At 34.4% G+C, this 15,692-nt stretch overlaps 1 protein-coding gene across 12 annotated transcripts in view; it reads left to right on the top strand.

Moving 5' to 3' along the window:
- The window catches only part of MAP2 (microtubule associated protein 2), a 344,929-nt gene that overhangs the window by 318,305 nt on the left and 10,932 nt on the right, over positions 1-15,692 (top strand). For all 12 annotated transcript variants that reach the window (XM_074191477.1, XM_074191482.1, XM_074191481.1 and 9 more), the window contains one exon: positions 2,847-3,187. In XM_074191477.1, coding sequence (XP_074047578.1) covers positions 2,847-3,187 — 341 coding nt within the window. The remainder of the gene's footprint in view (positions 1-2,846; positions 3,188-15,692) is intronic.

Here is a 15,692-nt window from a genome sequence, read left to right as displayed (position 1 = left end):
ATATTCACAGATACCCACGCAATCATAACAAGTAATAGAACCAAGTATGTATTAATTCTATGATCTCACTCCTTTAAACGTATTCATTCAGGACTAGTTAAAATAAACTCTTTTTATATTTATTGCTTTTTTAACTTAATTTTTCTTATGAAATTTATCCTTATTCAGGTTCTCAGTACTGTAGCATTTTACCACTGATCAGATGGACAGGTATAGAGTCTTCCAACTTAAAACCTTTGATTCAGCCTTTGATTGACAGCTATAGTGTCTTCCAACTTAAAACCTTTGATTCAGTCTTCAATTGACAGCTTGAAACCTGAGGGAAAGGATATACTTTGTCAATAAATAAAAATATCAAAGAGGCACAATAGAAGTTAGACCATAGAGCAGTTTGCCTATTCTTTTATATTATCCTCTCTCTCTCATTGCTCATAAGAAAATAACTGACATTTTGTAAACTTATTTGAAAAGATCATCTAGTTAGAGAGAAAACTAATGCATCACTCTGAAGAGTTTGTCAACAATTCAGTCTATAAAAGTGTGTGGTTAGTTTTTTAAAATCCCAAAGAATATAAATTTAACCTTTGAAACCTCAAAATATATATACCTTGAGGATGCAATGAGTTTATGCTTTGACAGAAGAAGCCCCAATTACTCCAACAAAATCTATGATATGAATTAAGTACCAAGAAAAGGTTAAGAAAGACCTTGAGATTTCAGTATTCCATCATCTAGCAATATGGCGCTCATATTTATGTCTCAGATTTTAGTTATCTTGAAGCATTAGGCAGTTTTCTACAAGGTTCACAATGATTATAGAGTTAGTAAGTTTTCCCTGGGGCTAAAATCATTTCAGTAGAAGCTGTCTCATAGTTGAAAAGATAGCCTGCCTTTATTACATTTTGTACACATCTATACTGGGCAATGGCTGTGATGAGATATTATAAAAACTCAGAATTTCACTCACAGGCTTTCCTGTGTCCCTAAAACTAGTTTATAGAGCTTGCTAGTTTCTTTACCTAAACAAAGTCAAGAATTTCAATGGTACTTGGGTAGGGCTGGGGGAAAGGATAGTTTGAGAGAGAAATCCTTTTAAAAGGAAACAAATACTGTGATGAAATTAATTTATTGAAAATTCTAAAAGGTCTTTTGAGGTATGAGCATAAAAAATCTTTGAAATGTATTATGTGTGGAAAACTTTTTTAAAAAATTGAATTTACACTCTTTCAAAGAAACTGGGAAGAGTAATAATTGGTATTTATATAGAACTTTAAGATTTGCAAAGTGTTTTACAAATATTTATTGAGTCTCACAACAAATCTTGGAGATAAGTAATTATGCCTATTTTACAAAAAGGTCAAGTGACTAGTCCACAATCATACAGTTAGTGTCTGAGGTCAAATTTGAATTCAGGTCTTCCGGACCCTAGGTCCAGTGCTCTAACCACTATTCTGCCTAGAATATTGAACCTGGAAAAGTGAAGATTTGGGGGGGACGGAAATGATCATTCTCAAAATGCCCTCTTGTGGAAGAGTATAGCAAGCAAGGTTGCTTGCACCTGTTAATAAACTCATTTCAAAGGAAATTTGTATGTTTAAGTAGAGAGCAAGGAATCTAGTGAGCAGGAATTATTTCCAACTTATTCTAGATAGATAGAGAAAGTATTATCCATGTCTGTTAAGATTTTTGGATAATAAAAACTATATTGGCTCCCAACTATTTCTCCCTACATTTCCTCTGATGCCTTAGGCAGATCATTTCACAGAATATTCACATCTTTTTTGACCATTATGGTAAGTTGGGAATAGTTTTAAACCCTAGAAAATGCAAGGCAGTATGAGACTTGTCTGTAAACAAACCTTTGGAGCAGAAATTGTTTCATTCTTAGATCCTCTAAATCTTGTTTATGGTCTTATATTTCACAAAAACTGATGGATTTTTAAAGGATTAAACAATCATAGACTTAAATTTATAAGAAATTTTAGAAGTTTTCTGGTCCATACCTTTCATTTTAAAGATGAGCAAACTAAGATCCTTGGCAGTAAATTATTTTACTGTCATGGAAGAAGTATCTGCTCTGGTCTCTGTGTTTCTATAAAAAGGCAGATTAGTCTAAGAATCTAGAATTCCAACCATTGATAGGTTTCCTGATCCCTTTAGACATAAATTGGCAAGTTCACAAGTAGCCAGAATCAGATTTGACGGATGTCCCATGCCCTTCACCCAAAAGCATCTTCTTATAAAGATGAGGGAGCTGTTGAGGTGAACCTGTGTTGTTCTTTTACTGAGTATTCCTTCCTTTCTACAATTAGCAAACTTACCTTTTGTTGAGTGCTGGACAATCCACAACTATCTCATTTCATTCTAATTCCTAACTAGACAGAATCAGGCTTGACCTTGAACACTTTCCTAATGTCACCAAGCAGCAGTGCCATGGTTCAATATGGGTTCTTTAAATCTAAAATTCTCCTCACCTTTCTTTTCTTCTTCTCTTCTCTTCTCTTCTCTTCTCTTCTCTTCTCTTCTCTTCTCTTCTCTTCTCCTCTCTCACTCTCAATTGACATGGAAGCTTTTAATTTACTCCATTTCTTACATTGACCAATTGACCATTCCTTAGATAACCTGGTGGCCCCCACTCCTTACCTACATTGATGCTGTACTGACTGCTTAGCCCACTACAGCTCAGTATTCTCAAGTTCCAAAAATACACCATCTTCAGCTTCCTTCAAAGTTGGCATTATAGACATGTGCCACCTCATCCAATTGCTAAAATAACTACCTTGACCTAAAAGTACAACTCCACCTTAGAAAACTGAATTCTATTTTCTGTTATTTCTTCCTTCTAGGGTCAGAGCCAATTCGCAGAACAGGAAAAAGTGGTACATCAACACCTACCACTCCAGGCTCCACTGCCATCACCCCTGGTACACCACCCAGCTATTCCTCCCGTACCCCAGGCACTCCTGGTACCCCCAGCTACCCCAGAACCCCTCATACACCAGGAACTCCCAAATCTGGGATTCTGGTACCCACTGAGAAAAAAGTTGCTATTATACGTACTCCTCCAAAGTCTCCTGCTACTCCTAAACAACTACGGCTTATAAACCAACCACTACCTGACCTGAAGAACGTAAGGTCCAAAATTGGATCCACAGACAACATCAGATATCAGCCTAAAGGTGGACAGGTAAGAACTAAATGAATATATATTTCTTTACTTCAACCAAACTATTCTTGGGAAATGAGGATAACACCTCACTATATCATAATTTGAAAGTAAAAAAAGAAGAGAAGGTAAGATGACAAAAAAAAAAGATGATTACAGATTGAAAATTCTTTTAGCCTTAGAGTTTGAAGCTTGCCTAAACAGTTAGTCTGGAAATAAATATGAATATGAAAATTAGATGAATTATTTTTTGCTCTCGTTGCTGTTATTATACCCAAAAAAGTGTTAACATTTCCCACTGGAATCACAGGAAAATTGGCTGCCTGTAGGCGACTCTTCTTGACTGAATCTGTTGGAAGAGGGATGAATAATTTTCACTGCTGTGTAGATATGAATTAAATGTCTAATATCAATTTTATTGTTTTTGTTGTTGTTGTAGTTGTTTTAGCTGCTGATCTCTTATTCACTTGGCCAGTTCTGATTGTTACTCCCTCCCTTTTTTCTAGCTCTTTCCCACCCCAACAATGAATTTTCTACTTCTACCCTCTAGTGTTACAGTGCTGTTCTCCAGGCTCTCTCTTTAATTGATTGGCCTCAACTCTGTAAATATTAGGCTGATAGCAAAATTCTAGCCATGCACTAATTCAATAACATAGAGTTCCAGTTTCAGCTCTTCCTTTGTGGTTTGTGTTTACTCCATCTTGCTGTTGACAAAGTCGTGTCGTTAACCTTTAACCAAAAGGTCTACCGCTTCTGAGTTCCCAGTACTCTTTCTATTAACTATCAAGTGATTCTTAGCTGCTTGGTTCTGTCATTGTAGCAGATATGCTATAAACTGGGAGGGTGGGGGATTGGAGAGGGGGAAATCACTTGGCCAATTTTTCTCTCAAAAGAAGACATTATCAATTTTATAAAAGCATATCCTAGTCCCCTAATTGTGATTCTTCCCCATGGATATTACAACTGTTGGCAAGTAGAAATAAGAATACTCGAATGAATGAAGCCCTTATGAAGCTCTCTGTACTAAGAATTGTGTGGGAAACTATAGAAGAATAAAAACAAAGTGATCGGTCCCTAACCTTAAAGACTTTACCTTCTAATGGAGAAAATATACAAAAAACCATGGTTAAGGGAGCAGTTTGGGAAGTAATAGGAATGGTGAATGGAGCTTTAGGGTAGTTTTATTCTTACTCCCTTTCCAATAGCAAAGAAATTATTTGATTAGAGTTCCCAAAGAAAGAAATGGAAAATGGATGGGGGAGGGATTGAGCCAAGGTTTTGATCTTATTCTTTCTTCTAAGGACAGTCTCATACCCTCCCAAAATCTTTTTGTGGTCCTATAGCAGGATGTTCAAATACTTGAAAATAGCCTGCTAAATATATTATGTATGCAAAGTCACCCTCAGAGTGTTGAAATAGATTTGTGTCTTTTTCTTGGAGTGCTCAGGGAGATTATCAAAAGATCACAAAGTTTATTTTGATTTAAGAGATAAAAAATCAATCAATCAATAGGCAATTATTAAACATCTGCTGTGATGGGTTAGGCTCAGTACAAAGTGCTGGGAGGAGGATCCTGCCCTTGAGCTGTTCATAATTAACTGGGGCTACATAAATAAGGGCTGTGGATTGTACCTCTCTTGGATCCTGTAACTCTAAGCACAGACTCATGATGAATGGTTGAAGGGATGACAGCATGAATGAAGAAATGAACATTTAATAAATGCTTACTAATTGTTGATTTATAAGATTATCCTAACAAGGAGCTTAGAACCTTGGGTCCTTGAAATTGTTTTTAATATTTTAAAACTATACTTCAGTATAACTGATTTCTTTGAAATCCTAGGTATTTCTTTTATGTGTTTAAAAATAATATTTTTAAAAGAAGATTAAGAATCCCTATCTATAACTAAGAGAAGAAAAAATTATTCAAAATAAATTCAGGCCAAACTTATCTTTGTAAAATAATGAATAGAGAAGACAAAGAACACTTAAAATACTGTTAAACTAGAATCACCCAAAATTTTTGTTCTTATACTCCAGTCCAAATTGCATTAGATTAAAACCAATAAGCATTGAAAATGTCTGGAAAATCTTGCCATCATGACAATTAGCATGCTGTAAATTGAAAGCACATACTCAAATATTAGAAATTATTCAAATTTCTGATTATTTTTATATTAATAATTAATTTCTGAAAGTAGCCTGAACTCATATTTATCAAAGGTAAAATTATAGTTTTAATGACTATGGTTTCAGGTTTTTGTTAGGAAAACTTGAGTTTCCATCATTCTTTTCAATTCCTGTCATTTTTCTAAGCATATTTCATTTTCCATTTTATATTCTGAAAAGTGTTAAGATTCAGCAGAATCTGTTTTTGCTATGATCCCAAGGGAAGTATGTGTAATATACAAAAGAAATATCACTGGAACTAAGAAGAGGCTATGATATTTGGAACACCAATTTCTAGTAGAATTTGACTTGGAAATTTAAAAATAGATGGTTGTTGTTTTCCCAAAATGCTCCTGAAATGTGTAAATGAAAGAAAATGATGAGGTGTTTCCCTATGAGTTTTGTTGGTTATCTTCCAACTTTTAGCAGAATTGTACATTTTTGCTTACTTTATTTCTCCCTTTTTCTTTGTCTTCTCGGTGAAATTTTAGTATCTGCACTGAGCTGCTTTCTACTGTGTTATTTGATACCTGATAATTTTAGAAAGTATTAATACACAGAAGCAAAAATGAAGTTTTATTAGAGATTATCATAATTTTAAAAATCCTAACAAATTTGGTCAAGAAAATTACAGGAATTATAGTAAAAAATACAATTATATCATCTTAATATGTCATTTGGAGATAATTTCTCCTTTCCTTGGAGGTAAATTTTAACCTGTAATAAAATCTTGTTCCAACTTCCAAGTGAACTGGGAATAGAGCAAATTCAAAACACCAGCATTATGAATTTTCACTAACCAAACAGGAAGCATTTTCTAGCTCAACATATCAAGAAACAGATGGTAAGACTTAAGCCTTCAGGCCCCTTAGATAATTAACTATAAATTTCATTTAGCTTTTTTGGGGGGCGGGGGGAGAAAAGGAAGAAAGTTGAAAATTCAGTATATATTGTGATGGGGTGATCTCTTCAAGGAAAAAAAAATGTTTTATTTCTTGTCTTCTTTCCTGACCACTGAGATTTTAAAGTTGAGAGAAATAGGGAGAGATTCCCTTTCTTGCTATGCTAATCAGGAGGCATTTGGCTGACTTTTGTCCTTAACCAGTATATCCTTAATGTCAAAATAAAGGGGCAGTTTTCCTTTAGGTATGTATCTACTACTCCAGTGAATAAAAGTACCTTCCAGAAAGGGGAAAAAGAACATAATGAAGACTTTGCAATATGTTGATTATACTGTTTTCTTAAAATGGCTGTCAGGGGAAAGAGAAATGAAAGGAATAACTGATGAAAAGCTTTTCGTGTTCTTGTTATTCTTAACTTTCATGAAAACAAAGAAGACCAATTAATTAATGTAGAAGCGATACAGAAGAAAGAAAATTCTTTTTTCATGGTTGTCCATGAACATATCTAAGGGTCTTTGTCATGAATTGGAGCTGCACATGAATAATATTTCTAAAGGATCAAAAATTCACAACAGAGAGAGAGAGAGAAATAAAAGAAGAGAAAAAATATTAAAGGAGTTAAAAACATAATTCTAAATCATAATGCAAGCAGGCTTATGAAGATAAGACCTGGAGAGAACAGCAAGACAAAATCTATGGTATGTAAGATTATGTTGAAGTATAATTTTTCAACAAGCATCACCTAATGAATGGAAAATTGTCTTTAGTTCATTTGTGTATTGTTTGGTAGGAAAGCCTTCATTAAATTATATTTTGATATTTCATCTAGTCATAAGGGTGATTTGGGGTTCTTGAGCTTAAATCAGGGAATATATATTTTCTGATAGGGACAACTAAAGTGGATAGGTTTCCAGTATGATGGAGGCAGCTGTGAAGCCCAGTGTATAGAGGTCAGTATCTTGGGTTAGAAAGACATGAGTTCAAATCTGGTCTAAGACAATTATTAAATATGTGTCCTTGAGCAAGCAACTTAACCTCTGTTAACCTCAGTTTTCTCAACAATAAAATAGGGATAATAGCAGCACCCACCTCACAGGGTTATTATAAAGATAAAATGAGGTAATATTTGTAAATCTGCTTAGCGCAATGTCTAGCACTTAGTTGTTGTTGTCAAGTCATTTTCTAGTCTTGTCCAAATCTTCATGAGCCCATTTGAGATTTCCTTTGCAAAGACACTGGAATCCTTTAACCATTTCCTTTTCCAAGTCATTTTATAGATAAAGAAACTGAGACTAACAGGATCATGACTTTCCCAGAATCACACAGCTGGCTAATATCCAAGACAAATTTGAAGTCAAGTCTTCAAGATGAGTCTTTCTGACTTCAGGTTCAGCACTCTATCTGCTGTGCCACACAGCTGTCCCTGCCACATACTAGCTAGATATATAAATGCTACCTAGCTAGTGGTGGTGGTTATAGTGATGGTCATGGTGGTGGTGGTGATAGAAGAATTGGACCATGTGTCTGTGACCCAGGAAAAGTCAGGTAAGAGAAAATAGGCAGGAGTAGTTAATTATCTGCTAAATCATGGAGATGTTCAACTGGTATCATTGAAGTGAGTCCCTTAAATAATTAAATAATCCATGGGGACATGTGTGAAGGTTCTGAAGATGTTTCCTATTTTATTATAGAGATAGCAGACAGCAACTCCCTGAAATAGTGGGGTTGAAAGATGAATATTCTTGGATTTGACCTTTTTTTCTGGGCTTCAGTTTCCCAAGGACTTTAATATGAGAAGTTTGGACTAAAATGGCACATGTTGGACTAAAATAGCCCAGAAAAAAGGTCAAATACTTTTCCCAAAATCACACATGTAAAAAATGGCTTCAGAACCACTGACACCAAATCCAACCTTCTCTCCACTATCCTTCTTCATTTCCTTTATGATTTAGGCACCAAGTGTGTTACCTAGTCTGCTATTATATTCTTAACTACTCTAACCCAGTAATAATAGCTAACAATTACATAGTGTCTGCTATATGCTAAGCACCTTACAATTATTTTCTCATTTGATGCTGCAAACCTAAGAGATAGGTGTTATCCTTATGGGGAAACTGAGGCAAACATATTAAGTGTCTTTCTCAAAGTCAGACACGTAGTTTAAGTGTCTGAGGTCAGATCTGAACTCAGATCTTCCTGACCCCAGATGTGGCTCTTTATCTACCACACCACCTGGCTGCCCAGCTCTCTGGCCCTTTGTGAGAAGACATCTTGAATCTACCTCCTTATGTACCTTCTTTAGAAAGCAGTGGAAAACAGAAAGGTAAGGGAAGAGAAAAAAAATCTTTAGGAAAACTAAAAGCATATTCTAAATTTGCAGTAGACATAACTAATTATTCAGAGTGGTCTATTATTACTCCTTATTATCATCAATAGCACCAAATTAACAAATTAGTTAATTATCTGTGCTAACAGAATAAATAGGGCAGAATAAGGCATGCATTAGGCTTCTTTCCCTTGTTATAAAACCTAAATTCACAAATAACACAAACAAAACCATTCTGAAGCCCTCCCTGAGTTGTATTTTACTTCTGCCATTCAATAATCATTCTAACTCTTAGTTCTTCAAAAGATAAAAAAAATTATGTCAGCAATTGTATTTTTCGAATCAGACAAGAGATTTCCTTTGAACGTTTTCCTTTTTTTCCACATCAAATTCAAATAGTCACTCAAAGGAAAACAATTCTTTCTTTGTACATTTTGTAAAGATTGATCCTTTATCTTTTGTCTACCCACCCAGAAAGAATTTAATTTTAATAGAAATTAAGAGATCAGTCAGCAATATCCTTAGCCATTGGACTCAGTGATGGGTATATGTTATTAATATCTATCAAGCTTTACAAGAGGCCAGTCAAGAGCTGCCACATTACTTAGTAGTCAGATACTCCAGTTATATTCTTTTATTCAATCATCACCTTTTTTTTTGCAAAACATTGCAGAAAAACAGATGATTAATATATAGCTTATAAGTTAGTTGGATAGATAGCAAGAAACAATGAAAAGTACCAACAAGAAAGAGATTAGATACAAATCATAAAAAGTTGGAATTTAAAAAAGAGAAAAAAAGTCCTTTGGGGTGGGAAGACCATGGAAAAAAATAAATGTCACAGCTGGAGCTTGAGGAATGAGCAATATTTCCACAGGTAGAGAGTGGTTAGAGGAAGGAAAGCATTAGAGGCAGTGGACACAAAAATCTGTATGCTTGTATATGTGAGAAAGCCCCAATGGATTAGGGAATGAGAAAATACAGTTGCATAAGAAATTAGAGAATAGTAGGACATTAGTTGAGAAGAAAAAAATTCCTGCCAAACTTTGTAGAGTTTTTAACACTAAGTTTACCAAAACTTCTATTGAAGTTTCTAAATGAGAAAAAAAACCTAATTAGATCTTGTATCTGGGAAATATGAATCTAGAAATATTATGTACAAGTTGGATCTGAGAAGGAATAGAAGAGGTAGACCAGTCAGTAACAACCAACATTTATTAAAACAAAGCATTATTCTCAGAACACCCACTCATCAAGTAACATAAATATTATCATCTCCATTATACAGATGAGGAATTTTCTATGAAAGGTTGTAACCATCCCAAAACTATAAGAGTGACTTTGGGTCTTGGATCTTGGGGCTTCAACTCCACATTTGATCACCTTTGTTCAGTATGCTATACTGTCTCTCAGGAGGCCTTCCCAATAGTTAAGTGAAAAGTACTTTGATGAATTTGTGAACTCATTGATGTGGAAGCCATCCATTGGTGCATATTTCATGCACCATTTTGTGATCCTGTTCAATATACTTCCATATTCTCCAGAAAATCCTGCATAAGAGATGCATGCTGAGATATTTAATGTAATTCTCTTGAATAGTAAAGCCTAAAATTGTCATGGCTTAGGTACTGGAACAATATGGGAAGGGACAGAGGGACAGAGGGAGAAAATAATGAGGTTTTGAGTATAAACAAGGAAGAAGAGGAACTAGGACTGGAGAGTAGAAAGAAAAATTGGAGTCAATTTTAAACATTTAGTATTTCAAGTACTTATGGAATATCTAAGTATAAGGAAGAATTGCCTAGATCATACAGAGATGCAGATTTGGGGGTCTCCTGTAATTACATACTTTATATGTCATTAAAGACTTATTTCTTTTCCTTTTCTATTACAAAAACCCTTATTAAAACTCTTGCAATTTGTCATATAAAAACAGTTCCTGATCCTGACAGGCACTACCAATGGACATTTTGAAATAGAAAAGGAGAAGGGACTGGATTTCCTTCAATAATTTGCAAATCTCCTGTAAATTAAGGTAGATCTTTTTCATGTCAGTATTCTACTGCCTTTGTATTTCTATGAAACCTAGAACACAACAATCTCTAAATGCCTGAAAATGAAAACCACAAGTGGTGGAGAGAAACATGGTATGATTGACCTGCAAAAGATAACCAATTATGAAGATCCTTGAAAAATAATAGAGAAAGGTGAAAGATGTCACCAAGAAAAATAGGAAAAGATGATGAGTTCATCAGGTAGACAGATTGAGAACTCCAATGGCTAGGAGCATCTAGATTGTGCAGTGGATAGAGCACGGGCCCTGGAGTCAGGAAGACCTGAGGTCAAATTTGACCTCTGACACTTAATAATTACCTAGCTGTGTGACCTTGGGAAAGTCACTTAACCCCAGAGCCTTAAATAAATAAGATTTTTAAATAGAGAAAAGTCCACTGGATGCCTCACAATCTCAGATGAAAATGAGGAAAGATTTAGAAATTTGAATGGACCCTATACAGCAAACCTATGGAAATTTATAGACAAAAGTCACAGAGGATATGCAGAGATGGATGAATTGCTATTTGTATGGAGATAACATCCAAATTTATGAGATCAGAGATACATTTAAATATTTATATGATGTCATGTCTTTTCTTTGACATTTTAAGTTCATTACTGGGAAGAATCATGATTTATTCATCCTTATCCCACAGCATCTAGTCTAGTGGCTTGAGAATCATAGGTTTGTAGTACATAATTGCTAAATTAATGATTTTCTCCAGGATTATAGACATCACAAGGGGATCCAACCTATACTCAGATAAACATACAAATAACTAAGAAAAGTTACTCATCTATTCCCTAGCAATTAATAGATATGGGAACATTCAGTTCTCAAAGACAATCTAAAAATGTCTTGAATCCTTACTGCCATCCTGAAGGGAAGAGCTTCATTTTTGTCCAAGCTAAATCACATCCAGATTTTCTCATTATATAGAAGTTTTAGCAATAGACAGGACTAACAGAATTAAATTATTAGTAGACAGATTTCCTCCTGTACCACACTGTTAATGTGATTTTTTTTATTCCTCTTGAAGAAATGGCACTATTCAAAGAAATAATTCTGTGGTTAATGAAATAGATAATAGTTTAAGATACATGGAGTTTTGCAAGTAGCCATAAATGAAATCCTTTAAGCTGAGAACAGAGTGAAACTCATCAGATTTGGTGAAAAAAATGAAAATATACAATCTCAGTTCATACAGGAGTTTTAGATTAATTAACAGAATTCAAAATCTTGTAAAGTACACATCTTAGTTAAATTCAATAATAAGAAATATTTCTTGTGTAGTCATCATCTCCAAAGCAAAATATAAACATCCTGAAAGAAAGGCATTTTTTTTACTGTAGAGACTGACATCCTTTAGTCCCACTTATTTAAGAACATTAAACCCAACTCCATAAGTGAATGGTATTAAAATATTCAGGCAAGAGGTGCTAAATAAATTCAATACATTGCTTCAACCTTTTTAAGGTTAACATTTTCAAGGAAATATGTGTTTATAAAGAACATTCCTAAGTCAAAGAGTTGGGGAACTTGTTTTTTCAAAACCAAAGAATTTTTGACTAACAGGAGACAGCACTATAACATAAAGAAGACTAATGAAACTATTGTCCCTTGGAGGCAACTAGCTGGCACATACAGTAGAACCTTAAATCAATAATACCTGAGACAAGTCCAGCCTCAGACACTTACTATCTGTGTGACCCTGAACAAATCACTTAACCTGTCTGCCTCAATTTCCTCAGCTATAAAATGGAGATTATAATAGAACCTAACTCATGGAGTGGTTACTACTGAGATAATATCTGTAGAGCATTTAACTTAGTGAATGACACGTGTAAGATACATATTATTTCTCCTTCTTTTCATTGACATGTCTGGAAATTACCTGTAAAGTGAGTTTTAATGGACAAATATTAACCTATGTCTAGTTAATTTGGTTGGGAAATTATGCAAATGAACCTGGTTATGGTTTGATCTTACAAATACCCAGAATTTTAGTGTGGGAAAAGTGATCATCTATTATAAACCAAACTCAGGAGGAATTCCAATTATAAAATGGTGGACAAATGTCCATCAGCATCCTTCTAAAGACCTCCACTGGAAAAGAATCCACTTCTTAATTGAAGCAGCCACTTTTGTATAACTTTAATTCTTTTCCTAATAGCAATTTTCTAAGTTTACCTCTTGCAATTTCCAACCATTCTCTTATTTCTGCTTTTCAGAAAAAAAAATCTTATCACCAGATATCATAAGCAAGATGAAGATCAGACATAAAGGGGGGGAAAGGTGAAAAATAAAAATAAAATTAGTGTCCCAAACACATGGTTGCATTAGAATAGAAGAACAATGCAATTTTATGGTCTCTTAACTTGGAAGAAAATTAAACTTAAGTTATGTTTCATAAGAGCTGGTAAAAAAAAGTCCTGTAAACAAAAATTGAATTTAACCTGACTACAAGGCTCTTACTGAAATAATTTCAAAAAAGAACATTATGAACTTCCATTTTCAGATCTAATTTATTCTTGTCTGAATTTCTTCTCAATGTAAACTGTCTGATGTTCATCTGATATGAATGAATGACTTGTTATTAAAAATGAAGGTTACAGCCATGAAAATGTGCTTCAGATAAATATTTAAACAGAAAACAGGGAAAGAACAGCACTTTTACCAGTAATTACAGAGGTTTTCATTCTTGATCTACCTGGGAAAAAAGAAGTCTAAATGAATTAAAGATAAGGGGGTATGATAGCCTAATATCAGACTTCTGTTTCTAGACAGGAGCTATCATAGGGACAGAACCAATCTCTCTAGAATGGTCTTATTGCAGGAGGAGAGGGATATGAATAGAAGAAGAGAACTGTTCTTATAAGGAAAGGATGCCAATACAAGAGAACAAAGGAAAAATTCATAAAATGCTGATGGCTGCTACTTGAGACAGTATTGCAATCCAGGTCCTCTAAATCTTTATCAGAATACAAATACAAATCTAAACTATATTTTCGAGGAGAATAATTTATAAAGTCATGAAAAATCAAGTTCAAACTTGGATATTTGTAAACTTCTGCTCTTTAGTCTTTTCATTTTTCTATCCAGACACCAATACTACACTATAGTGTGTGATATAATATTATAAAAATAATACAAGATATTCTAGAAGTTTAGAGAAAATGGAAACTGATTGAGAAAGGAAAGTTAAGATGACATTTGGGCTAAGTTTTGGAGAATGAATGGGTAGGATTTTTAAAGGAAGAGATGTGGGAAAAGGTACTCCAGATGGAAGGAAATAACATAAGCAAAAAGTAGGAAAATGGGAAAGCTTCAGATACATTGAAGGAACAGAGAATGTTCATGTTTGATTAGTGAGGATACAAATTTGGTTAGTTAAGAATACAAATCAGGGGCAGCTAGGTGGTGTAGTGGATAGAGCACTGGTCCTGGAGTCAGGAGTACCTGAGTTCAAATCTGACCTCAGACACTTAATAATTACCTAGGGCAAGCCACTTAACCCCAATGCCTTGCAAAAACCTAAAAAAAAAAATGCAAGTCAGAGAAGGTAAATTAGACCCAGATAGTAGAAAGGTTTTAATACCAAATCAAGGAGTTTTGGTTTTGCTCACTAAGAAAAGGGGAACAATTGAAGATTTTTGGAGTTGAGGAATGATATAATAGGTACTGAATCCGAATCCTGTTGCAACTCCCTGTATAACTTTGGACAAATACAATTTCTCTGACTCAGTTTTCTTGCTTTCTTGTATCTAAATTCAATGATCCTGCAATCTGGCAATTTTTTTAATTGTCTAGTTTTGTGATGAAAGGCCTCTCATTCTTCACTCTCTTCTTCCATTAAAAAGTAGAAAGAAAAAAGTTAACAACAACAATCATAACAGCCAACATTTATTTATAAATCCTTAAGACTTACAAAGCACTTAATATCTATGTTCTCATTTTATTCTTACACTCTTGGGACATAAGGACTTAGTGATTTATCAGTGAGTTGATTTTTTTCTGTTTTTCCTCTTTGCCTTTCTGATTTGTGTATTCCCTTTTATCAGAATTTAGATTAAGTGTTGCTTCTTCTGTGACAATTTCTATGATTCCTCTCTGCTCAGATATACCTTGAACACTCCTCTTCTCTTTTGTGTTCCCATCAAGTATAACACTTGATTCTCTGTTATATTAATCTATATAAGGATCTATCATTCCAATAGACTGTAAGCTCTCTTGAGAGCAGAGGGTAGGTCTTGTGTTATTCTTTCAACTCCAAAATTTAACACAATGCCTTGCCATTGTAGATGCTTCATAAATGTCTATTGAATTAACATATAGGTTAAAAATCATTTGGCAGTGTATCCAGGGAGGAAGAATACTTCATTTCTAGTGAAAAGCCCTGGGTCGAAATCCTACCTAAACCACTCATTACCTTTAGAGAACTTGGGGAAATCACTTTGCCATGGTGAAGCTCAGTAATAAAGTTAGAAAATTGGAAAAGATGGATTTAAAATTCCTTTCCAGTTCTAAAACCCTTATTCTATATTCCTATGAATGCTCCATCTCCTGCTTCCCCATTCACTAACATCAGAGAATTGGCTGCTTTGTCACACAAAGGTCTGGTATATTCATTCACCTGCTATTTAAGCATGCACATTTGAAAGATTTGTTCAGACTGTTTTCTTTCCCTTAAGAGATATTTTATAAAATATAGGGTCAATTGACATCTAAGTGCCTGAAAAACTGTTCTCTATTTAGAGCCTAGAGAATAGGAACTGACAGTTTTTATCAGAAAATTACTCTGTGATAGGACCTCACCAGGCATGCTTTTTTTTCTGTTTTCTGAAATGATTTCATCCAACGGGAGAATACGCTGCTAACTGAGCCTTGAGAAGTCTATAGTCCTGGAGAGTCAGACATTTCCTCCAGCAAAGCTGGGAGAATTTCACAGTAGTCAGCTGATTAGAGAAAAGCATTAGACTGGAACTTGTCATATCCAATGAAAAATCCTGCATAGGAAAAAGAACAATAAACTTACTTCCAATATATAGGACAAGACTGATGAGTGTAGCCCTA

The sequence above is a fragment of the Macrotis lagotis genome, chromosome 6 (assembly GCF_037893015.1).
Source record: "Macrotis lagotis isolate mMagLag1 chromosome 6, bilby.v1.9.chrom.fasta, whole genome shotgun sequence".
Classification (NCBI taxonomy): Eukaryota; Metazoa; Chordata; class Mammalia; order Peramelemorphia; family Peramelidae; genus Macrotis; species Macrotis lagotis.
Note: the sequence above shows the minus strand (reverse complement) of the source record. Positions and strands in the feature narration are given on the sequence as shown.